The sequence below is a fragment of the Poeciliopsis prolifica genome, unplaced genomic scaffold (genome assembly GCF_027474105.1).
Source record: "Poeciliopsis prolifica strain line A6 unplaced genomic scaffold, Auburn_PproV2 SCAFFOLD012, whole genome shotgun sequence".
NCBI classification, from domain to species: Eukaryota; Metazoa; Chordata; class Actinopteri; order Cyprinodontiformes; family Poeciliidae; genus Poeciliopsis; species Poeciliopsis prolifica.
Window position 1 is genome coordinate 13,834,615 of NW_026562387.1, and position 24,177 is coordinate 13,858,791.

The window sequence follows — 24,177 nt, forward strand, 5'->3', positions numbered from 1 at the left end:
TTTCAACCAGGGGAAGGTTGAGAAATTCCTACATTATTGTCCGTATAAACTTGACTATTCAAGTGCACTTTTATAAATACGTTAACAAAACCAATCATTTTAAAACTTTTTATAAGTGAAAGGTATTTAAATGTGTTTTATAACGAGAAAGAATTGTATTATAAACGGCGCCCACCCCCATGTTTATGTACTTGGTTTGTTCCGATGTTCAGTTCTGAACCCACAGCATCAGGAAGTAAAGGGCGGTGGTTGAGAAACGAAGCAGCAGCTGATTAGCTTAAAAATTGTTTCCCCGTAAGAAGGTAAGAAAGCGTTTGAATTTAGGTCTAAACATAATTTGGCAATACAAAAGTCTCATTTACGTATTGATGTTGTATCTTTATAAGCTTAACTAGAAAATAACGCCAAAATTTACGGTTTGTCGTGCTCGGCTAAGACCAATAATAACAGTTAGCGGCACAGCTAACCTCAAGCCAGCGAACATTACGGTATAACGTTTTTAATTTGATTATTTGGCCACCGGGTTCTGTTTTAAAATGTGATTGTTTGCTTAAACTGTTAAAGAATATGGCTGTTCTTAATCTTCTGCTCGCGTTTATTGTGCTTACTTTATTGTTTAAACTAGGCCGCAAAGCTTTTTTTGAGATTGGAAAAGGTAACAGGTTTGACGACCTGCTAATTGTTTACTGCTGTTTATTAATAAGAAATTATATAAAAGCCACGTTTGTGACAGTTGCACATTTGTCCAAAGATACAAAGTAAAGGTAGATAATAAGTTTGTCAATGGAAAATCAGTAGTTTTTGTGTTAACCAACATGAGGCGCTATTAAAAATAGATTTAGTCACTCATTGAAATTTGTTTAAATTGGTCTTATCTTAATTAATAAGGTTGTTGTTTCACCTGTTTGTGTACAGTTTGTAATTGCTCATGCTGTAAAGACAGCATGAGCAATTAAGCGCCTTTTACAGATAAAACTACGGCAAAACACTGCAAAAAACTCGCCATTTAAAACTTGATGTCAATGACATGAGACTTTGCCTTTCAGCGTCTCATGTCAAGACAAAGCAGTGGAAGTCTGCATTCCAGACATTTCCTGATAAGGGCATCCGTCCTCACATCAGTAACTTTCCCAGTGAAGGCTGCAAGCAAACCAACCTAGAAAGCTGAGCAACATTTCCATTTTTAGCTCAGCCAGGGACGCAACTCCAGGGATTTACTGCTCTGGAATTAAATTACACAGCCACTGAGATAGATATGGCATCACAAAGTTTTATTTTGAGTAGCAGCATGATCTGGTGCACCTTTTAATCGTAATCTTTTTCTGCAATTGGTCTGAACCATTTGTGTTGACCAGTATGTAAAATCACATGCTGATGTGAATATTTAACATTTCTCAATGGGGTTTATACATTTGGAGCATCTTACTGGTGCTTATTCTAAGTCTATAATCAGTTTTTAGCTACACAAATATTTAGAGAAAACAATTGTTTGAAGAAATATACCTATATTTTCATTTTTCATTGGTTAGATTTCAGAGTGGGTCACTAATGTGGAACTATTTTTTTTGCACTGTAACTGATTGTCATACCTCCATTCTAATGCTTCTCTCCAAGGCAAGTCAGACATATCAAGCTTTAACGATCCACGCCCTCCTTTTTGTTTTGACGCATTTTGATGACAGTCACACCATATGCATGTCTGCCATAACTCATGGTTTATTTTATTTGTATGGATGAAGACTCTTGAAGATGATTTCATTCTTTAAAGAAACTTTTTGAAAGAAAAAATAAAGATAATTTCAGATGTTATCATGTGGACTAAGCCTAGAAACCTTACGGTTGTTTTTTGCTTATTAAATGTATTTGTGTTAGTGGGACAGTTTTTCTCTTTGGTGTATTTAATTTTCTAGAAAAAGGGAGGTTTGTTTTCACTGTTTGATCTGCAGCTCAAGGGGTGACTGATTTTTTATTTCTTTTTGCACTGTTTTGCACTGTAACTGACTTATCTGTTTATCTTTTTATTTACTCTAAACTCCTTTGTCATCCCACTGATCTGAGCTATACCAATATTGTATTTCTACTTTTCCAGAAATATACTAAACCTGTCACAATGTCAAGCAAAAGGGCAAAGGGAAAGACAACCAAGAAGCGCCCTCAGCGCGCCACCTCCAATGTCTTTGCCATGTTTGACCAATCCCAGATTCAGGAGTTCAAGGAGGCCTTCAACATGATTGACCAGAACCGGGATGGCTTTGTTGACAAAGAGGATCTTCACGACATGCTGGCCTCACTGGGTGAGTAAAATGTAATTAGCAGGGTTTTTTTAAACATAACTTAATGATACACAGTTTTTACAAATAATGCTACATTTGTTAATATAGTTTTGGCTCTTATTGCAAGCAATAGTATATTTTCATGCCTGTTTGTAAATGAACTGCAGTGTGCTTGGGGCTGTGCATGGCCACATCTTTAACAAACAAACTGATCAGCTGTGCTTTCAGGCCACAGTGGCTCTTGAAGTTAATTTTTAAAAGCAAACTTGGGACATTTTTGTTTTAGCTTTTAGTAATGAAAATTACTTATCCCCAATTGAACATTTACTTATTGGAGTCATCAGTAATTGTTTTTCTCTTTCTTGTTGCTTTAGATATTTTTAATAAAGTTTAAAATTGATTTAACACTGCCTCAGTTAACTACATATGTGAATTTTATTTCTGCTCATGTTTAGGCCATTTCATTGTGTTATTGTGTCTTGATTGTGAATGTTTTTAAAGCCCTTGTGTTTGAAAAGTGCCAGCCTATTTGTTCCTGTCAATCAAAATGTTCCCACTCAATGAACCGATAAAACAAAGCAACAGATGACTGGATCATTTAAAATTAAGTTCTCATTCAAGTTTTGACCAGCTTGTTTATTTTCTCTACTGGTGAATATACAGAAACTGGGAAAGTTGAATGCAAATTAATTTGTCTACTGTTTAGCTAACAAACATGGGCTTCAATCAAACAGAGAAAAAGACCTATCTGACAAAGAGGAACCATAATGTTTCACCTTCTACTTTTTTAAATTGTTGACATTTTAATTTTAAGAGCCTTTTGTCTTTTTAAAGGGAAAAATCCAAATGACGACTACCTGGAGGCCATGATGAACGAAGCACCTGGACCAATCAACTTCACCATGTTCCTCACCATGTTTGGAGAGAAGCTCAATGGCACAGACCCTGAGGACGTGATCAGAAATGCATTTGCTTGCTTCGACGAGGAGGGTACAGGTAAATCTGAGCTTATTTATTACCAGTGTTGGTCTCAAAGTGCAGAGTTCATTCATATTGTTGAAAAGTCTAAAATAAATGTTAAAATGGGCAAATATTCACACATTCCATTTTACAAAATTTATTTTTAAATTGATTTGATTCGCCACATCAATACTGAACTTTAAGACCTACCTACCTACTGTGTGTTTTAGATTTGGAGTAACTGACAAAAGCCCCCCCAAACATGGATTAAGATCTGTTAAAAAAAATTTGAAAGTCAGTCTGCCTGCTTTTATGTCCCCCAGAACCTCGTAGACCAGAGTGTTAAACTGGAGCTGGTTCTGGTGTAGATGGCCAATAAATTGTGACGCAGCAGCAAATGAGATGAGTCATTGTCATTGGGAAGCCTTGTGTTGAAATTTTGATGCTTCTGAACAGAAGATTAGAAATGATCTGTGGACTTCGCTTTACACTTTGTGGGCTAAATACTAAACACTATTGGGTGTTTAAACAGAAAATACTTGATGTATTTCTTGACTTTCATCTCTTGCTGCTGTGTTGCACATAGGTATTTTAAATTGTAAAACTAGAAGGCAAAGTACTAAATAATGATGAAAATACCTTTTTATTAAATGAGAGAGATGGACATTTCCTCACCACTCGATGAGCTTCTTGATCTCGGTCAAGAGAACAAACTGAGCCACAAATGACAAAGAAAATATGTTTGGAAGGCAGAGTGCAATACATCTCACCTGAAATATTACAGCCTTTCAAAGCAGTCATTTTCAGGGATTGTGCAAATTTACCGTATCTCGTAATTATGAATTTGAAACTATAAAATGCTTTGCATATGCCACACGGTGGATTTCACTTCTTGAGTTTGAAGCAAAATACTTTGAAATGATATCAGACCTTTCCAGAAGATGGTGTGGCCTTCTCTAATTGTTTTACCCAGCTTTGAGCATTCTATCAAATGATAAGCATCTCATCACAAGGTCATTATAGTTCTTGTTGTCTAACTGTTTGCATTAGGTTTTATTCCAGAGGATTACCTCAGGGAGCTACTCACAACAATGGGCGACCGATTTACAGATGAGGAGGTGGATGAGCTCTTCAGGGAGGCTCCCATTGACAAGAAGAATAACTTCAACTATGTGGAGTTCACACGCATCCTAAAGCACGGTGCCAGGGATAAGGACGATTAAAGCACCTACAACAAATTGTTTCCTCTGACCTGCCTCTGCCTCTCTGCCGTCAGCTAGATCATGCTGCATGTCTCGACTTTACAGTAAAGGCCCCGTTAATACAAACCAAAGCAATAACTATCCACTCTGTTTGCTGTGAACTTGCAGTTTTGCCAAATGAGTTTGTAAAATCTCCTTAAGATGTGGCAGAACATTAGTAGCTCGAAGGGATTTATGACTTTGCAGTTCATGTGATCACATTTAGCTGAATTTTTACATTTATAATGTAAACTTTTTAAAATAAAGCCCTCTATCAAATTATATTTTTTTTGACTGTTTACCTTCCATAAATACATATGTAACAAAGTGCATTATTCTGCCTCCCCCCCATATAAATTGGTGTAAATGGCATTCTTGAGGACCAGCTGTGTCTTGACAAGTCTACTCTCCTATTTCATCAAAATCCCTCGACGTGTTCTGACTTGCACAAGCTGGATTCTTTAAGATCCGACTGGAATGGTGGTGGTTCTAGAGCATACTGTTGTGGCAGCCATTTTTAAACTTGCATAAAGGGAAATGTGTGCTGATGCAAATATGAACTGTCTGGTTTTGCCTGTTAATCTTAAGTCTTGAGTAATAAAACGTTTAACAGACAAGGACATTGAGCTGTAAATGAAGACTGCCCAGTGTATGACCTCATTCAGTTTTGTTTTATTGGTGAGTCAGAGCTCAATTCAAATCATCCCATAAAAAAAATCTCACTGATAATGGTTATTCCCCTGAAGTGCTGTGCCTTTCTCTCAGGTTTATATGGATCACTTCAGACTTTTCTGTCGTCTATTTTTAACAAACACACTGAGTTCCAACAAATTACATTTTCTTTATTTGACTTGAGACTATTTAAAGTAATTCAATAGCAAACTGAGCTTTGTGTGGGCTTTGCTTCATAATGCTCGCATTGCTGAAGTTTGACTTGCTTTTGCGTTTTTCCTCTCACTTCACTTTAAATTATTAACCTTGGAAACTGCTCACGCAGAATGTGACATTATTTTCAAAATGAATAAGAAATAAATAGATGCTTGAAGAGAAAAGCATAGCTATTGTAACAAATTAACGTTTGATATGACATTCTCTGGTCAAAAATTATACAATTGTTACTGGAGAATTTAATATGATCCCGATCAATTATAAAATATGGACCTAAATCACAAGTTTGTCGTTTTCATAATTTTATGTGACGTTTGGATGGATCTTTATCGCCATCTAGTGCCTGAAAGAAATTTATTGTGATACCTTCATGAGCGCCCTTCAAAAGATGGAAATCCCAAAAGTGAAAATGACGAGCAACACATTGTAAGGAACAATGTTACGTTTTTTTTTTTTTTACTTTTTTATTACAGCCTGATTATTTCGTCATTTTACAAATTGCAAAATGTAGCAATGCTGTGCGGTTTATTCTACCTTTAACCTTAAGTTCACAAACTTCATCTAGTTTTCGAAAGTCATATTATTTCTGAGGGAACGTAAACACAACATCCGGAAAACGTTTTTAGCGTCACTGCAGTCAGCACGGGTTTGACCCTCAGCGGCTCTCGGGAGGTTCAGGTATGAATTTATTGCTCCCTATCTTAATTTTTATACTTTTCTTGCTGGGAATGAAACTTTATATCTTACAGCTTACTTGCAGCAACAACAGCATTCCGGCTACTGTTAAAACCAGATGTAAACTTGCACGCTAAACCTAGCCAGTATAGCTAGCAGCAGCCCTCAAGGTTGGTTAATTAAGAGGTGCAGAGGAAGAGTTGAGAATTAAAGGAATCATAGCTGTTTTCTTTAGATTATTTTTGTCCGAGACTGAAAGTGACCCTAAAATAATTACATTTGTTGGATCCTCCACTGACTGAACTAATATCATCTCTACATCAGTCATCAATTTGTATGCAGCCTACACATCTATAATCATAATTTACCACAGCAAATAAATATCAACTCCCGTATTCGTGACCCTTAAACTTTTTCTCAGTTTGCCACATTAATGAAACTAAAGTGTATTTTAGTGTAGGTTCATTTGACAGAAACAGAGTAGTTCCTGAAGAGGAACTGTTTTTCACGCTGGTATATAACTAAACATTCCCTGAGTTGGTCGCATCGGGTCTTGATAACTCTGTCGAAGCTTCGTTCTCATTAAAAAGATTTTTCTTGTAATTTTAGGATGTTTTTTTCTGGTAAATTGCGACTTCATCCTGTTAATATTGTGTTTACATTCTTGTAATTAAACAAAACTGTTCATAACTTGACCCTAATACTCCATCATTTAACTCACAGAAGGAATGACTGAAATAAAAGTGTATTTGATTTGTAATTTATTTTTAGAAAAGAAAGTGAGAATAAAAACCCTTGTAAAATCAGAAATCAGATCCGGTGTGAAAAAAAGCCATATTTCCCAGCCCTACCTGTTATTTAAGTGTTGTTCTTTTTCTTGTTCCAGCTTGGGGAAGTTCAGGAGCAGACTCATGGCTCTGAAACTTACTCAGAACCTTTGCTTTGCTGGACTCATATCGGTCAGGCTCCTGTACAGCAGTGGTTTGGGCCGTTACCCCTGCGCTTCCTGTCTCTGGACGTCAGCCGCCCACTGCATCCACATTCACGGCTGCAGGAAACTCCGGACGGACTTCAGCTCGAGGAATGTGACCACCACAATCAGGGAGCCATCGTTTTTCGCCAGCAGCACTGTGGCAATACACAGAGACGCTGAGATCCGGTTCCATCTGACCCAACTGCACCGACCCTCGCATGATGAAGAGAAGAGCTTCCAGAAGAAGCTGCTGGGCTGCTCCACTTCCCAGCAGGTTTTCAAGCTGCTGTGCTCGGTGGAAGTCCTGTCTGACACCATGGCAGCAGCCTGTCTCCACCGCGTGGCGGACCTGGAGCAGGATGGTGCAGCGCTGAGAGACCCATCGGTGCTGGAGAAGGATGCCATCCGGGCCCTTTGCTTCCAGTTGGAGCGGGACTCGGAGCGGCTGACAGAAGCAGGGCTGGTGTCAGCGCTGCTCGCCTGCACCCGCCTATTTCTAGATCCCTGGAGCACGCTGATGGTGCGCCTGGTGACGGAGAGCCAGAACCGGCTTGACGGGGAGAAAATGGCAGTTGGAGAGCTGTGCATGCTGGGCCAGGCAATGCTGGCCATGGAAGGTCCAGAGTCCGCCATGCTGGAGCAGGTAATGGAACAGATCAAGAAGCAGGAGCCCGATGATTGGAGCGTCCCAGATCTCGTAGCCGTCTACAGACTTCTGGAAGTGTGTGTGGGTGAAGACGGGAAGCACGGCGACTTGTTGAACGCCATGCACATCAATGCAGCGACGGTCACCTCCAGGATGAACCCGGCTGCGGTCAGCGGAGTCCTGAGTTCGCTCGTCGCTCTCAACCAGAAGCAGGCCATACCTCTGGTGATCAGTCTGTGTAAGCAGGCCGTGCGACATGTACCTCACTTCAGCGACGAAGAGCTCAGCCACGTCTTGGCCGCTCTGATCCACTTCGGCCACAGTGACCGCTACTTTGTGGATGCAATGCAGAAGCAAGTCCCTAGAAAGGCCTTCACCTGGCACCCGGAGACCGTATCTAAGGTGACGGAGTTCTTCAGCCGCAAGAAAATCCTGTCCCCGACAGTCTTCAATGCCGTAGCTGAGAGCTTCGTGTACCGGGCGGACAGCTACAGCACCAGCCAGATTGCCAGGCAGATCATGGCCTTTGGGAAGCTGGGCTACCTTCCGCCCAATGTCGGCCAGCTGTTCAGGAAGGTGGAGACCATCCTGCACACTCGTTTTTCTCAGTTTCAGCCTCTGATGCTGCTGAACCTGCTGCACGCCTGCACGCTGGTCGAGAGGTTCCCCGTCAACTTTCTCTCTAAAGTCTTCAGCCGTTATTTCCTGCACCAACTACAAGGTAAAACACACATTGTCTGGGAATCTCTGAAAATCAGGAAATTATCACCGAAAAGTTGAAGAATTGAAACTCGTATATAGACTCTTTACACAGAGTGATTTCAAACGTTTATTTCTGCTAGTTTTGATGATTGTAGAGCAAAGCTTTCATTTAAAAAGAAATATTACAGAAAACATAACATAAAGTGTTTTTAATATAGTAATGTGATGTTTATGCCCACACAATTACTGGGTAGACTGCTAACTTAAAATTGTCCACATGAAGTGTAAGCAAAAATAGGGTAATTGATTAAAATAAGCAGGCTCCTCATAAACTGATGGAAAGTTTAGTCGAAGAAAAAAGTGTGGCAGAATATAATCTGACTCCACTAGGTGTCCTGTTGGAAAATAAAATGAGCATCTCCATAAAGTGTGTCAGCAGAGGGAAATATGAAGTGCTCCCCTGACTTTGGAGTTGATAAAACACAGCGGTCCAACACCAGAACGTGGACCAGCTCCTGTCCATGCTCTGTCCATGGACTGTGGAAACATTAGTCTTGGTGTTGAGCAGGATTGATTCTGTGTCCAAGTTTCTTCTGGGATCATAATTTTCAACTCCGGTCCTATTTCTCCCTGGCCCAGGGAAGACGTAGCTCACTGTGTATGGTGTCTCTTGAAGCCCTGAGTCTAGTTCAGAAAAGCGGTATCCCCAGGGGTGGTGCTTTGTTTTCTACCGCACTTATTTTCTGCAAAACTTTCCAATAACATGATTAGATGAAGCAGTCTGGTGCGTGTCAGTGACTGTGTAATCCATAACACACGGTCTGTTTTGGATTTTTGGGGGATTTTATCCAAAAAAGACCGTAATCATCAAAACAATTAAAAAAAATAAATGATTTAAACATTTCATTCAATGTGAACTGAGTTTATAAGAGGTTCATTTTCTAAATTGAATTACAGTAATGAATACACGTTTTAAAGATTTTCAAATTTCCTAAGAAGCAGTTTTCCTCTGAATTTGTGATGAAACCAACATGTTTCTGTGCTTCAGATCAGAACCTGTGGATTGAACGGGCGGTTCTGGCGCAGCTGACTCAACTCTACATGACTGTGAAGCTGGAGTGTCCCATCTATGAGGTAAACGCCTCAGACGCTTAAATACTTGGAGAGCCAAACGAGAACGAATCGTGACAGAAACCTGAACACACACCCAGCAGATTAGCAGCAGTGTTACAGGTTCAGTTCTTTGATTTCTTCAGAAAATAAATGGAACACAGATGTGAACATATTTACCATGTAATTATAATTCATAATGAAACAAAATACACCATAAATACTTTTTTTTTTTGGTAAAGATTAAATAGAATACTTAAGAAAACTGTTTAATGGTCTGATTGCTTTTGTAAAAAGTGGAAAAGCAACAATTATTTCTCCTGTTGCTAAAGTACTTCATTTAATACATGCCTTTCTGCTGTAATTTCTGCCATAGGTGCATAGTAAACTGTAGTGTTTTATATTTTAAAGTGAATGTTAAAAACAGAAAACCTGTAAAAAATTGATTAGAAAAGTCTGCATATGTCCTTAACTCTTTACTATTTACTGAAACTTATACAACCATAATTCAACTATATTTCTTAAATTGGGTAAAAAAAATTTAATAATACACATTGCTATATAATAATTCAACTGCATTTTGGAATTGCATTTTCCACACTATAGTTTCTTTCCCCATTGTCACTTTCGCTATGCTTTCTGATCTTCCTGTAAGATCTATATATTTATTGAAATCCATATGGTTTGAAATATACTAAATATATACTAAATGTTGCATCTTGGCATTCTGTGCAGTTGTAATTTTATTCAATGAAATACTTTGTTCTAAAATCCTAAACTATCCATATAGCTAAAATGCACTCTGTAGTGACTCACTCAAAGTCTTGAATTCCTTAACTCTATTTATTTGTGGCCATATTTTAACTATTTTTTAAAATTGCTTATTTAATCCCAACATCAGGGTCCTCAGCTCCTTCCACAGTACCGTGTCAAGTCCTTCCTCACGTCCAATCGATCCCTGGAGACGCCGGTTGATCAGCAGCTGTATAACTCGGTAAAATCGGGGCTGGTGGATTTACTCGGAGACCGATCGTTCTTCGGATCTCAAGTTCTCACGCCATACTGCTACACGCTGGGTATTCCGTTTTTTTTGTTGTTGTTGTGGTTCATGTCTTTCTCAAGGCTCATCTTGCAGTAGAGTAACCTGTTATTTTCGCAGACGTGGAGCTAAAGTTCGATGAGGAGGGATACATTCTGCCTGCCAGCCAAACTGATGAAGTGTACAAGAGGTAAATGTTTTAGATACCTCGAATGTTTCCACATTTTGTCATGTTTCAAGCAGAGGTTTAAGTTGACCAACAAGAAGTTGTGCATAATTTAGAAGTACTAGAAAAAGTTTTGGAAATAAATCTAAAAAGTGTGTTGTGTATTTTATGCTCCTCCCCTTCTAATAAGTATCTTGTAAAACCACCTTTCACTGTTCTTACTGCATATCTACCAGATTTGCATATCTAGAGAACTTACTTTCTTCAGGATAGATTTTCATCTGGATTTAGGTCTGAACTTTGACTAGGCTATTTCAGAACATAATAGTGTTATTCAAAATCTTATTGAAGGGTATCACTTCAAAGCCATCTTTATTTTAAAAAAAAGCAACCCACACCTTTCATATATATTTGAAAAAATAAAACCATCTACAAATAATTGATGAAACCATCTATTCCAGGATAGCTCTTTGTATTGATGGACACAGGAGGTTCACAACTAATGTAAGACAGCTTCTTGGGAAAGAAGTCATCAAGCAGAGACATCTTCGGCTGCTGGGCTATGAAGTTGTGCAGGTCAGACCCTCACTACTAAACGATTAGTCGCTTCATTTGCGTAGATTGCTGCTTGCTAATCTTATGTTTTTAAATTTCCCTTTATTTTTCCAGATTCCTTTTTATGAGTTTGAAAAATATCACCGCATGAGCAAAGTGGTGGAGTATCTTCACCAGAAAATCTTCCCTCATACATTCAGGCTGAGCTGGTGATGAGAAGGTTTGCTTGAACAAATGCATATTTATGTTTTCTAACTACAATCATTGCCAAAAAAGCAGTGTCTTGAAGATATGTTAATAACTGTGAAATATTTAACCTATCATTAAAGTGGCTTTTTTTGTACCATGGATCTTTTTTTTGTTTTGTTTTTTTGAAAGACTTCAGCAAAACAGTTTGATTCCGTTTGAAAAATATAATTTATTGCGTCTGTAACTTCGGAGACTGTACAAAGTTAAGAAAACCCCTTTTCCTACCATTAGGACAAACTAAAGTGAAACATAATCATAAACTTTAAAGGAGCCTGATTGCAACTTTGTATTCCATCATTCATCGGTCAGAAGATGCTTTGGTTTACATCGCGGTCTCCAAAGACCTGGAGCGTCAGTTGGATAAATACAGAAAAAGGGAAAAGAATAATATGATACATGTAGAACTTGCACACTGTTTGATCAAATCACTCCTTTAAGAAGCAGGAATCTGAGGAAGTCCGAACTCGTCCACCAAAACTCCATCCTGGAACAAAAAGAAAAAACAAAAGATAAGTTCCTTTAATAAGGAGTGTAAAGTTCACGTTCCACATAAAGTTAAAAAAGAAATCCAGAAGTTATCTGGTACCCTGTTGGTGGATCTATCTCCAGGGATACCCTCTGGGATGGAGGGAGCAGTGGCAGCCTCATCTAGGTAGGAGCTGTCGTCGTCCATCAGGAGCTCGTCTCCCAGGGCGTCCAGCTCTGAAGACACAAAACACATCAAATGGTCAATCGCATCAAAGTAGAACATATTACACAAAGACTCTCACAAGAGAGCGTTTAAATTCTACGTCAATCTAAATAAAATACTTTAGTTTGAACTCTTAACATTCTAACTATGTCCTCCATCATGTCCTCCTTTTGCTGCCTTTGGAATGATTTTGTCTGGCTCACGATCCAAAATATTGGTACGAATGTCAGCACAGTTAGTTTATAAAAAATGCAAAAATTAATATCATGGACGAACAAGAGAACAATTTTGGATAAATTATATGGACACAATGTTACAACAAAGAAATGGCATATGTTTTGAAGTACAATAGCTCTTAATCTTCTTTTTTTATACTTGACCTAAAAAAAATCTTTTAAAATCTAGACCAAGGGAGCTCTGTGGATTGTGTTCTGTTCTAGTAAAATATTTACAATTTGATCACTAATTAGATTAGTAACAGTTTTCATAGTTTTACTGAAAGTGTGACGTTAAAATGTACAGTATTTGTTTGCCTTACCTGCTTCCAAGTCGTCCTCATCGATGTCCGGAGTGCCGTAGCTCCTGCTCATCGCCTCCTGGATCTCATTTGCATCCTCCATCATGTCCTCCAGCTGATCTTGGATATCCTTTATATTAAATAGTACAATTAGAAACATAACTCTACATTTCACTTTACTAATTTAGAATAAAAACACAAACAAATGCAAACTTATTTAAAATTATTTACCTTAATTTAAGGCTTTTTTAAATATCAGTAACTACTGAATTAACCAACAAACATACACACCTCGATCTTATCAATTTTCACGTTCTTGTATGCTTTCTTCATGTCTTTGAGGCCGACTTTCATGGCATCAACCTGAAGAGAATTGTAGCATTAGTAAACACCAAGAAAATACATATATTTTCCCAGTAATTCCCTTCTAAATTTCACAGAACACGTCTTACTGTGGTTTTAGTATCTTTCAGGTTCTGGATCGTGTAGTTTGTTTGTTCCATGTTGAACGACTGCTGCATGAGATTATCTCTCTGCCCCTCATACCTGCAAATAGATTACAAAACTTAAACTAAACAGTAAAAACATTCAAAACCTAATATGAGTCATTTATATATACATAGCAGTACCTGCAGAGAACCCACACATGCACATGAAGAACATTCAAACTACATGCAGAAAGACTGCAAGTCTGGGTTGTAACCCAAAACCTTCTTGCTGCAAGGCAACAGTGCAGCTCTAATTTATATATTAATACTATAAAAATAAAAGATTGATAAAACGACTTACATTCTCTTCTGCTTCAGAACTCTCAATGCCTTTTGCTTCACCATGTTCTACAAAACAAAAAAGAAAACTCATGAAGTTATGCTGACAGAATATTATGGTGCAAGTAGTAGTACATATCCCATTTTCTGCGCATTTTCTGTTTTATGCAACACCGATTTTGGATTATCTTCGAGAATTTTTGACAAGCACTGACATTTATTTGTGTTTAAAACTTTGTTATTTAACTGTGGAAGAGACTTATGACCCTTGGCTGAATTTGTAAATATGTCGAGTAAGTCAATAAGAGGTACAATGATGATACAAACAATATCAATGGCTAATATTCTGTGTTCATTTATTATAAGTGCTTATTTTTAATCGCATATAGGATTTATAGCATACATATGCCTTACCATTATCACTTTTGGCAGTTTGGTTAAATTCTTTTAGGCACTAAGCTTAAAAAAACTATTACAGGTTAATTAACTGATATTTATTTAACCACTGAAAAAATATACACATTTTAAGATAAATGTTCTCTTTTAAATCAGAGCCTTTCATGGGGTCAGTATAAAATGATTGCGGTACATTTTCACAGAATTTAGGATAAATTTCCAGGATATATGCACGATCCTGTTGTAATGGAGCTTTTAACATTTTTTTCAAATGGAATCCTTTGTCCTGAAACTCTTCAGAAAATGTTGTGAGCACAGCGACTGAAAAAATGAGAAATAAAAAAATAATAAAACACCTGTACTTAAATTTTTAAAAAATGAATTCATCTCTCAGACTTCTTTTAAACATGCACTCATCTGCTCATAGACATTTCTACATTTTAGTGCTTTACTCATGCCTCCAGCGTAATCTGTGTGGATCTATTTATTCTTTTTATGTCGTTGTGTGAGGAAAAAAAATCCCCTTCATTCTTTTACAGCAGCCTCAAACAGCTGACCTCACCTTTGAAGGCCCATCTCTCATCTTCTTCATCTGATCCTTGTACTTGACAAGTTCAGCATCTAGTCTGGCGATTTTCTTGTCAATGGACTCCGCCCTGGAGTCAACCTACACGGAAAACAAAACAAAACACAGTAAAATATTAGAGTAACAGAGGGTAATCTTACACAACAATCTCCAAGCCAAACATTATCACCTATAAAGGGTTATAAATACATTTAAAAAAACCTACCAAATTTGGCTAATGTAACAGTATTTTCTTCTGCTCCTGTCAGCTCATAATAGTAAAGCATATACACAACCGACCGGTTTAACTGGTTTATTTTACATGGTTTTGAAAAAGAAAAATGCTTTTTTTTCTAATTTAGCTGAAAAATACTGCCAGATCATGCTATTATATAACGCTGAGTCACTACCCGGACAAAAAACAATAGAAAGTTTTGTTTTCATGTCTTGTTTACAAGGTAACAGACCGAAAAAAAAAACACTCTTAGGTAAACAATCAGCCATTTATATTCAATAAATATATCATATAAAGTGTACAAGGATACAGACTCATAATAAAAACAGATATAGTACATATTCTAATTGTAGTTACTAGCTGCTAAAGTTGGCTAACAGTCGGTTAGCAAGTATCCATGTCGGTTTTTGGTTACTTAGTAAATTTCCCCGTTGAGAAAGTTTAAGTGCAGGATTTTACTTACACTTCCTATACAGTCCGTTAGGTTTGGAGGGGGCCCTTTGGCTTTCCCTCGGCCAAAAATACGATTCATCTCGGCGGTATTATAGTCAAAGGTGTCACAAAACCAGCGAAGTCCACAGTTTAACCTAAAGAAGTAACCCGGAAGAATCTGGGATGACGTCAGAAGAATCACATGATCGCGACACCGCCCTTTAAGGTTCTAATTGTTTCTCCCATCCAGTGTTTGTTTTTATATTTTGTATTTAAGTATATTTGTCTTCCAAGGAATGGAAGACAAAGACAAATAAATATAATAGCATAATACTTATTATTATTATTATTATTATTATTGCTTTTTCACATATTGTTTTTCACTTAATGATTTAAATGGAGGATATAACGCAACAATGTAAGATAATATGTAAAAAAAAAGTTAGACATGACTATTTCAAGCTGTTGCACATAGTTTAACATATTGACAGTCTGACTTTGAAGCCAATAATACCTGTACTACCACCATGTCTTGTTTATGTGAAATATCAATAAAATGTTAATTTCCAACCATTGTACCACTCTTTGTCCTCTGGGTGGCGCTGCTATTTCGCAATATAAAACATCAAAACAATGACTGTAGCAATCTCCCAAAGTCTAGAACAAATAAGCGAAGATGCCGAGTCAAAATGGTGGTGCACATATATAGTATTTCTCATGGTCAGGAAACTTTTGAATTAATCAGTGAGAATGTCAGTGTGAGAATTTCATAAAAAAAACAAAAACAACAACAACAACAAAAAAAGAATTAGTTTTAATTAATTAAACTTGCTTTAATTTTGACAGCTTCACAGACAGGAACTACACACGTCCTGCACAAATAAGAGCAGACAGACCCAAAGTACAACAGATTTAAAGAGAGCACACAAAGATCATGACAAATAGGGGGGAAAAAAACCTATGCATTCATGGTCCTTTTTAATATTATAGATGTTTTCTGTTTTGGTTTTAATTCCACAATATACATGTAGCAGCCAGAAAATTAGAAATAAATAGTTTTAGCTGTCCAGATGAATTTCTACATATTTTACACAGTCTCTTTGCAGCACATTAGAAACAAACAGCAGTCCATTAAGCATGTTTTAGCTTCTGATGTCAGCTTTTACATCACATTGATGATGACTCACATGCTACGAGTACAGTTTATTTACATGATGACTGCGCAAAGTTGTTCAACTTGTAATCTTTGCTAAATTTTAAAGACACAGCATTATTGTGTGGGTATTATAATAGACTGTCGGTCCACAACTTGTAAAGACTGCCATTCATATGATTCGATTGAACAACATGAGAAAGAGTTCTTGTCATCCCTGTAAAAGCCATAAAAAGCACAGGTTAATTCATCACATTGAGTACAATTTTACAGTGCATCAGTTTGGACACCATTCATGACGTCAAAACCGATGGAGAGCCCTGGGACAAATTTTAAATGCACATTTGAGTCCAGGATGTATCCTTTATTTTTTTTCCACTCTTTTCCCTCATTGAGTAAGCTCTTTGTGACGCAGATGTATGTTGACTATTTTTGACTTCCAAGACCATCCATGAGTCAGTTTTCACACACTGTGACCAATCAGCTCCATTCACACATTTCACAGAGGCGAAAAAGCTTTTGACCAACGTTCTCTGCCAGGGCTTCATGCAGTCAAACCAATGAAAACCCAAACTAATTCATATACAAAGAAAATCTTTTGAACATAACTTGCCAATTGGCTTCAGTCATTCTTCACATCGAAAAGACAATCATGTTATCCTGAACTGTCGAAGGCACTGCTGGCAAATATTAGACTTATTGAAGGAAATTTAAATGAGAAGTTTGGACATATTTAGCAATAGTCATAATTATCAGTCTTCTGTTTGTTTTTTAGACATATTTTTTTCACAGATTTTTTTAACAGATGAGCAATTATGGAAAAAGCACTTTTTAAAATTTCTGCTACAAAAAAATGGATCAACAGATGCATCCAAATAAAGTTCCTGAACTTCAACTTCAGCTATGATGAAAGAACCATCTGTATGTGCTGGTTCTTTCACCACAGGCTGAGGCTGTGGTTATCTCTGTCACATGGGAATCTTGCTGAAACACATTTTCTCCTTCCACTCAGCTTTTCATTTATGTCTCAGACAAGTTTTTTAGAAATAAGGGTTTTGGCTTACCCTTCTGTTCAAATGAGAAGTCTTCCTTATGATTATGCAAACCATGAATGACGATTTTTTTTGTATTAGAACCCCAGTTTGATTGGTCTTGTGTAAGCCACAACCTTTAAACATGTGTCTAATGTTCAATTAATCTATTTAATATATGTGTTATATTAAATAGAAGTTTTTTATTCTATAAACTTTTTTTCATAGAAGATTTTTTATTTATTTTTTTAGTAAGATTCCTTTGGGAAAACTCTTAGACATATAAGGCTGTTGGGGGAGAGAGGAAGGGCCAGCAAATTCATAAACATAGCTCGTGGTCCACTGTATTCCCCTTACAGATAACTTTCATCCACTTTTTATATGTTTTCTTTGAATCCCCCTGTAAATTCAGACATGAACTTCAAAATCTTTAGATCAAAGAAGATGAAATTGTCCAACAGATGACTTTCATGTGGTTTTAAGTGAAAGATTTTGATCTATCTTGGCAGCTTGGCTCTGCGATACGGTGTTTCTAAAATCAAGAGGTGGATCACCTTTCACAGCAGAGCAAGTCTACATCACTGAAGTGATATGCGTTAAGCCCAGATCATGCGAGTCTTCTTTTCCAATGTGGGAAATTGAAGACAGTTCCACCGCTAGTCAGGTGGGTTTATTAGTCCTGTCTGGGTTCTCCAGGGGAACAGCGGTGGCCCGGACTGTGCTGGGGACCTTCTTGCTGCCAGAGGCCCTGTCCCCCTTCAGTTTGGCTGACAGGCAGAAGTCCTTGAAGCAGCGTTTGAAGTTCTCGTCCAGGAAGGCGTAGAGGATGGGGTTGAGGCTGCTGTTGGTGTAGCCCAGAGCCACGCAGAAGAAATACGCCGCCATGATGGCGGTGGTCTCGGGTACGCTCACAAGTGCCTTGACCAGGATGAAGATGTGAATGGGCGTCCAGCAGACCACGAACACGGCGACCACCACCACCACCAGCCGTGTGATGCGCCGCAGGTTGCGGTCCTTCTCCCGTGAACCAGACAGCATCCGGACACTCTTCAGTCTCAGGACCATGAGGGTGTAGCAGACGGTGATGATGAGCACAGGCACGACGAAGGCAAACACAAACACACAGATCTTCATCATCGTGTCCCAGTAGGCGTACGGCTCTGGAAACTGTAAGGCACATTCAGTTATGTCTGCAGAGAGAAAAGGATGAAGAAAGGGATTATTTAGTTACAAGAAAGGATTTTATTTGTTTGTAAATGAAGTTCCACTTTCACAGCTTTGTTATGGACGAAGCATGCACTCAGTTGGGAACAGTTTGCTCCTTCTCTTTAGTATAACCTAAAAACTAGCTAGGGGTGAATATCTATCATGGCCAGTTTAAGGTTTAAATGAGTTAGAGCCCATTGTATGTCAAAAAGGGGCATACTGTGTGCATATATCGAATAAAATTAAATATTATTGAGCAGATAAATCATTTAAGTAATGTAACTCAAAAATTAAATAACGCAGAATGCAAATTTCCATTAACATCCTAGAAAAATAAAAAAAAAAAATGCTGTAATTATCTATGTAGATTCTGTCCTTTTTCCTTCCTTATACAATTTTGTTTCAGATTTGTAGTTCGGCAAAATCAGACAACGCTACTAACAAATAAAAGATTACTTGTTTGCTCCTAAAATCCCTTTGGCAAAATTTACAGAGAACCTTAAGAGCTTGGAAAACAGACTGCAAGTTTAATGAGGAGTGAAAGCATTTCCTCACCGCTGTTTGTCTGCGTTCCCCCCAGAACAAAAGCCGGTATCCCTGCAGCCGAGGACAGGATCCAGATGCAGACGTTGATCATCTTGGCTTTGATGGGTGTGCGGAAGTCCAGAGCTTTAACAGGGTGGCACACCGCCACATACCGGTCCACACTCATCATGGTGAGAGTGAAGATGCTGGTGAACATGTTATAGTAGTCGATGGAGATGAAGACCTTGCACACCACCTCCCCAAACGGCCAGGTGTTCAGAAGGTAGTCGGTACTCTGGAAGGGCATGGTGGTGGTGACAAGAGCATCTGCGAGCGCCAAGTTGAAGATGTAGATGTTGGTGGCTGTCTTCATCTTTGTGTATCTGTTAAACATGCGGAACACAGGGCTGTCCTGATGAGACATGACTCCAGCCAACCATTCAGACAGACAGAATCATCAGCATCTTATTGCTTTCGTTTCTCTGTGGAAGACCTTTCCTCTTTTCTCATTAAGTATTAAACAGTGTGCATTAACCCAGAAATCCTTCCTGAATCTCTAACACAATTTGCCTGACTCACACTTCATTGTCATGTATGGTGCTTTGCTCACTGCAGACCTCATGTAATTGGTTTGTTTAAGCTTCATTAAATTATGATGGAGTTTTTAGCAAAGTGGCTTCAGCAAAGTTCACCCATAAGGCTTTATTTAAGTTTTTAAAACAAAAGTTGAGAGTAGAGCCACTGATGGAAAAGCTAGGTTCGACCAAAAGAAAAAGTTAATCAAATTTAGGTGGAGATCATTTTATTTAAAGAAACAGTTCATCTTTTTTTCTGTGGTGGGGTTTGCTTAGGCTTCTGTTCAGCTTGGATCTGAGAACAACCTCACACAATTTATTTTTATAAATTCTAGACAGAAATAGTAATGATATAAACATTTTTTTTCCACTCCTTGTAAAACTTGTCCTTTTGAGAAATCATGTTTCCTGTGCATGAAGACATAAATATTTCCACTGATCATAAAATTAAAGAAAAATTATTTGAAATAATGAATGAATGTCAGGACAATATCATTTAAAGAATGAAATGCTTTTGGTTGTTCAGAGCTCGTCAAACTTACAGAAACACAAAAGGAAATAAATTTAGCTGTTCCAAATCTAATGTAGATTTAGGACAGATCAGGAAAAGAGGTTCAATTTAGACTTACAAATGCCTGACCAGAAAACAGAACTCATTAAAACACTCATACACAGTCCACTCCTGTTTGTCTAATGAACAAGACTTTTTAGTATAGAGTTCTTTGAATTGGCCCTTGGGTTTGGTTCACAGATGGCACGGTGCTGTCACTCGGGTTTTCTGGGACAAACTGAGGCAGATGTCCGTTTAACCCACCAAAAGGTGCCGCAAACAAGCTCAGTGAAACAAGACGGCACAAAAAAGCATTTTAAGGAGCAGGCACAACAAAAGAAAGTGCAGTTAACAAACAATTTTCCAGTTCGTGGAATTGTTTTATACAGAAATGCACTTGAAAAGCAATGTCGAATTTTCGCTTCAAATTTTTTTCACAATCTTTGTTTTGAGAACCACTTAATAGATGTGGTGAGGAATTATGTACATTTAAAAAAATATTTACAAAATACCTACAAAAATTGCCAAATGGCTAAAAACTCCTGGGTAGAAATAAAAAGTTAAGAACTCTAATCCTATTATAGCATTTGAAAATTAGGTGAGTGAACAATTATAGTGCATTCCAGTCTGAGATGTTCGTATCTCCTACGTAGTGCAGATGGCTGCCACAGGAAGCTAGAAAAATAGTCTTTTGCTATTCTAATTTCCAATTGATTCAAAAAAACTCAAAAGCATTTCTGATGCTCTTATAGATTTTTTTTGTCTTTATTGTGAAATTTTGATCTTGCTCAAGACATTCAGTATCTGTAACAGCCTCCGTAACAAATTCTCCATATTGTAATGAACAATGTCTTACTAGAGTATTTAGGAAGACGAGATAGGAAAGAATAAATGACCGTTCCAATATATCTATTGGTTGGATTAGCTAAATCTTAAAGCTTGTTGTGTAGAAACTTACTACAATGAGTTACCAACAGAAAATCTAAATCTTTAAGTGAATTCCTGATAAAGCTTTCTATATAAAATGGAAAGCTGACATTCCTTAAAGAAAAGGACCCAGAGTGACTTATTTACAACAGTTTGGACTATAAAAAAGGGACCCACTGTTAACGTGCAAAAATATCTTGCAGTGTTAATTCCAGACAGGACAGATATGAAACGAGAGCTCCTTCCAAAGTGTTTCAGGTAAACAAAACATTTCTGTGACTCTCATTTATTAGTGTAATTAAATTTTTTTTGTCTCCACTTACTAATCATGAAACCTTTTCTTCCCTCAGTTAAATTGTCATCCACAGAGCATTTCCATCAAAAGACATCTTTTCTTGCAACCAACGTGATAAGATTTTCCTCCAATTACAGGTAAAAGCGATCAATCCCATATTCGGTAATTGTCTACGGATGGAAACGTTCAGTGTGGCATGTCTACATTTCACATTAAACAAAAGGAAGATTTGTCACCTTCACATATCATAAATAATGTCAATGAGATGCAGGATATCTGTGTGAGTAAACAGAACCAGTTTCACTTGTAATTAAAATCCCATTCACCTGACGTTAAAGAATTTATCTAATACTGGTGTTGCATTTTGGAGGTCTTGAGAGTTATTGGATTAATAAAACAAGCTCTTTTCTGTCTCTGAAGGAGGCTGAATCAAATCAGGGCTGCTGTGCTTCACAAGTTTTTTGCTGAATTGGAACTGACAACACACATCTTAACCTTTCCCTCACCTAGATGCCATTCTGTCTGTGATGACCAGACCCTTTAATGATGTAAAGATTTCAAATGTTTTTGATTTCACTCTACAGAGAATCAGCATTGCTGCAAATTAATAAATATATACTTAAGTTGTTACTTAAATGAGCCTTTCATAATTTAAATTATAAGATAACATAGATCATTTATTAAATATAACATCACAGGAACAATGAAAAAAGTCAAAATTGTCTAACATTTAAATACTTAGCTTAGTGTTGGTTTATTTGTGAAATGGAGGAAAAATGTTAAATCATAACAATCATTTCATACTTCAACATTCATTGCCTTTGTCATCCAGGTCCAGGATTATTTATGTCTCAAAGGGCAATTAATGCTACAACCAGTAAAAAACAAAAAAGGCATTAAAAAACTCATTTGTAACTCTTGCTTATGCACAGCTTTTAAAGTGGACCAAGGAGTGAGCCGTGTGGTATACCTGCACCCCAAAGCAAATATAAGTCCAAACAATTTTTTTTCAAAAACTAGTCACTGAAAATAACCTGATTGATTATTTCAGAATGTTATGTTCTAATGTGTTCTACACATCTTTATCAAATCCAGAAACTGTACATTAGCATGTAAATAATTGTGAATACATTTCCTGATATATTTTGTATTTCTGTATAAAAATATTGATCATTAGAGTTAATTTGTAAACTAGCGACCTGTTTTGCACTCAATATGTACGCCATACCATAGATGTTGAGATAACCCTCATTTTAATCAATAAAATATCTGCCTGCATAGAATAGTGAAAAATGTTTCCAAACATATTATTAGGACCACAAGAGTATGTACATTATAATGTCATTCTATAATATAATTTTTCCAATCAGTATGGCTTACAGTTAATGAAAGTCACAAAATTCTGAACTGCTACGCCTACATTACGGCCTACACAATCATGGGGAACAATGTTTATTTGGAAGATGTCCAACATTCAGTCAATGACACCCTCCACAAAAAGGGTCACCAGCAACCACATTGTTAAAGATACTGGCTGTCCACAGAGCAATGCAAAATTAGCAAAAAGTTGAGTGGAAGAAAAAAAAACTGCAAAAGGAAAGTCATCAAAGACATCAGACCCAACAACACAGACCAGTTAACAAACACCAATAAACCAACCTGGGCTTCTCAATAGAAGAGTACATGAACATAACTAACATTTCTGAACTAAAAATAATGGATTATTGGTAATAGTGTAATTTTCTAAGAAACTAAATTGTTCATTTTCATTAACCCAAGTCGTAATTATCTGAAACGTCTGAAACATGAGCTCACCTGATGATCACATACATGACGAGGCAGTTGCCCAGCAAGCCGACCACGAACACCACAGAATACACCGCGGTGATGATGGGGATGATGGGGGACATGCTCTCCTGCTCCCAGCTCTCATCATCGCGGGTCACGTTGCGGCTGTCTCCGGACATCCAAACCGAGGAATTCACCGGACAGTCCTCCAGCAGCCCGGACAGGCACTTGCTCTCTTCTTTGAAAATTTCAACTGGTGCGTTTTCCATGTCCAGATCGTATTTCTCAAGGTGGGCAGGAAAAGAAGAAAGTGGGACCTAAAATGAAATAGGCGCGACAATGCCAGAGATGCGCAAAAAGTGACCAAATCTCTCTAACCATGCGGAACATGTTTTTTAAAAGCACGCACTGGGCATGTTAGTGCAAAAAAATACTCGATCTGAACTAACACGTTTTGATTCAGGAGACACTTGTGGATCATAAATTATCCTAACAGAAATTAAGTCAATAGGAGAAAAGAAAAACGCACCATATTGTCACAAATATTGACAATTCTCGTGATTTACTCACCTTTATCACACAAAATCGGCGGCTGACTCTGTGCTCTAAGAAAAATAAAAATATGATTTTCTCCTTTGCTTGAAGGTTTCAGCTTATCAAAGTTTGGCGATGGCTCTGCGCGCTCGGAGAGCAGAAGCGGCGGTGGTGGAGGCGGCTATGCGGACTCTCGTGCACACGCGCTGTTGGAGGAAAGGATGGCGCGTGCGCGGGCGCTATCAGCTCTCAGGTCCACGGACAGCACATGCACGCGCACCACACACAAGGGCACGCACGTTTTACACAAAATATGAGATGACAGAGCGATGACAATAACCTGGAGGCAGGAGCGGCGCTCTCCGCAATATCTGTGTCATAACTGAGGAAAAGCCGTTCGGCTTCATTAAGCAGGACAACCCTGCTTTGTGTTTTCCAAGTGTCTGAAGGAGACATAAAATATGAAATTGCATAGGGAAATTTCATAAAATGCTCCCTCAATGATTAATGGGA

General features: G+C 37.8%; 4 protein-coding genes across 4 annotated transcripts; 2 read left to right on the plus strand and 2 right to left on the minus strand.

Annotated features, from left to right (window-relative positions):
• Positions 1-201: 201 nt before the first annotated feature.
• myl12.1 (myosin, light chain 12, genome duplicate 1) lies at positions 202-4,756 on the plus strand. Its single transcript, XM_055037538.1, has 4 exons — positions 202-302; positions 2,090-2,294; positions 3,108-3,269; positions 4,284-4,756. Exons 2-4 carry the CDS (start codon positions 2,111-2,113, stop codon positions 4,454-4,456), a joined length of 519 nt encoding a protein of 172 aa, XP_054893513.1. The 5' UTR covers positions 202-302; positions 2,090-2,110; the 3' UTR covers positions 4,457-4,756.
• A 1,204-nt stretch (positions 4,757-5,960) lies between these two features.
• Positions 5,961-11,576, plus strand: fastkd3 (FAST kinase domains 3). Its single transcript, XM_055037539.1, has 7 exons — positions 5,961-6,040; positions 6,924-8,377; positions 9,407-9,492; positions 10,370-10,544; positions 10,628-10,697; positions 11,135-11,249; positions 11,343-11,576. Exons 2-7 carry the CDS (start codon positions 6,949-6,951, stop codon positions 11,439-11,441), a joined length of 1,974 nt encoding a protein of 657 aa, XP_054893514.1. The 5' UTR covers positions 5,961-6,040; positions 6,924-6,948; the 3' UTR covers positions 11,442-11,576.
• A 45-nt stretch (positions 11,577-11,621) lies between these two features.
• Positions 11,622-15,263, minus strand: chmp5b (charged multivesicular body protein 5b). Its single transcript, XM_055037540.1, has 8 exons — positions 15,112-15,263; positions 14,411-14,515; positions 13,475-13,521; positions 13,138-13,231; positions 12,977-13,048; positions 12,707-12,815; positions 12,064-12,179; positions 11,622-11,961 (listed from the first exon to the last, which is right to left on the minus strand). The coding sequence occupies exons 1-8, from the start codon at positions 15,178-15,180 to the stop codon at positions 11,911-11,913; spliced, it is 663 nt and encodes a 220-aa protein (XP_054893515.1). The 5' UTR covers positions 15,181-15,263; the 3' UTR covers positions 11,622-11,910.
• Positions 15,264-15,913: 650 nt separating this feature from the next.
• Positions 15,914-23,826, minus strand: LOC129364980 (delta-type opioid receptor-like). The gene is made up of 4 exons (XM_055037942.1): positions 23,701-23,826; positions 23,158-23,447; positions 19,026-19,378; positions 15,914-18,454 (listed from the first exon to the last, which is right to left on the minus strand). Exons 2-4 carry the CDS (start codon positions 23,397-23,399, stop codon positions 17,925-17,927), a joined length of 1,125 nt encoding a protein of 374 aa, XP_054893917.1. The 5' UTR covers positions 23,400-23,447; positions 23,701-23,826; the 3' UTR covers positions 15,914-17,924.
• Positions 23,827-24,177: the final 351 nt, after the last annotated feature.

Excerpts from the sequence above, each read along its gene's own strand:
- fastkd3 (XM_055037539.1), top strand. The coding sequence starts at position 6,949 with ATGGCTCTGAAACTTACTCAGAACCTTTGCTTTGCTGGACTCATATCG. Across the intron at positions 8,378-9,406 it reads TTTCCTGCACCAACTACAAG|ATCAGAACCTGTGGATTGAA; the intron begins GTAAAACACACA and ends TCTGTGCTTCAG. Across the intron at positions 11,250-11,342 it reads TGGGCTATGAAGTTGTGCAG|ATTCCTTTTTATGAGTTTGA; the intron begins GTCAGACCCTCA and ends TTATTTTTCCAG.
- LOC129364980 (XM_055037942.1), bottom strand. The coding sequence starts at position 23,399 with ATGGAAAACGCACCAGTTGAAATTTTCAAAGAAGAGAGCAAGTGCCTG. Across the intron at positions 19,379-23,157 it reads GTCATGTATGTGATCATCAG|ATACACAAAGATGAAGACAG; the intron begins GTGAGCTCATGT and ends CATGTTTAACAG. Across the intron at positions 18,455-19,025 it reads GGGAACGCAGACAAACAGCG|ACATAACTGAATGTGCCTTA; the intron begins GTGAGGAAATGC and ends TTCTCTCTGCAG.
- myl12.1 (XM_055037538.1), top strand. The coding sequence starts at position 2,111 with ATGTCAAGCAAAAGGGCAAAGGGAAAGACAACCAAGAAGCGCCCTCAG. Across the intron at positions 2,295-3,107 it reads CGACATGCTGGCCTCACTGG|GGAAAAATCCAAATGACGAC; the intron begins GTGAGTAAAATG and ends GTCTTTTTAAAG. Across the intron at positions 3,270-4,283 it reads CTTCGACGAGGAGGGTACAG|GTTTTATTCCAGAGGATTAC; the intron begins GTAAATCTGAGC and ends TGTTTGCATTAG.
- chmp5b (XM_055037540.1), bottom strand. The coding sequence starts at position 15,180 with ATGAATCGTATTTTTGGCCGAGGGAAAGCCAAAGGGCCCCCTCCAAAC. Across the intron at positions 13,522-14,410 it reads TGAGAGATGGGCCTTCAAAG|AACATGGTGAAGCAAAAGGC; the intron begins GTGAGGTCAGCT and ends TTTGTTTTGTAG. Across the intron at positions 12,180-12,706 it reads TGAGGACGACTTGGAAGCAG|AGCTGGACGCCCTGGGAGAC; the intron begins GTAAGGCAAACA and ends TTGTGTCTTCAG.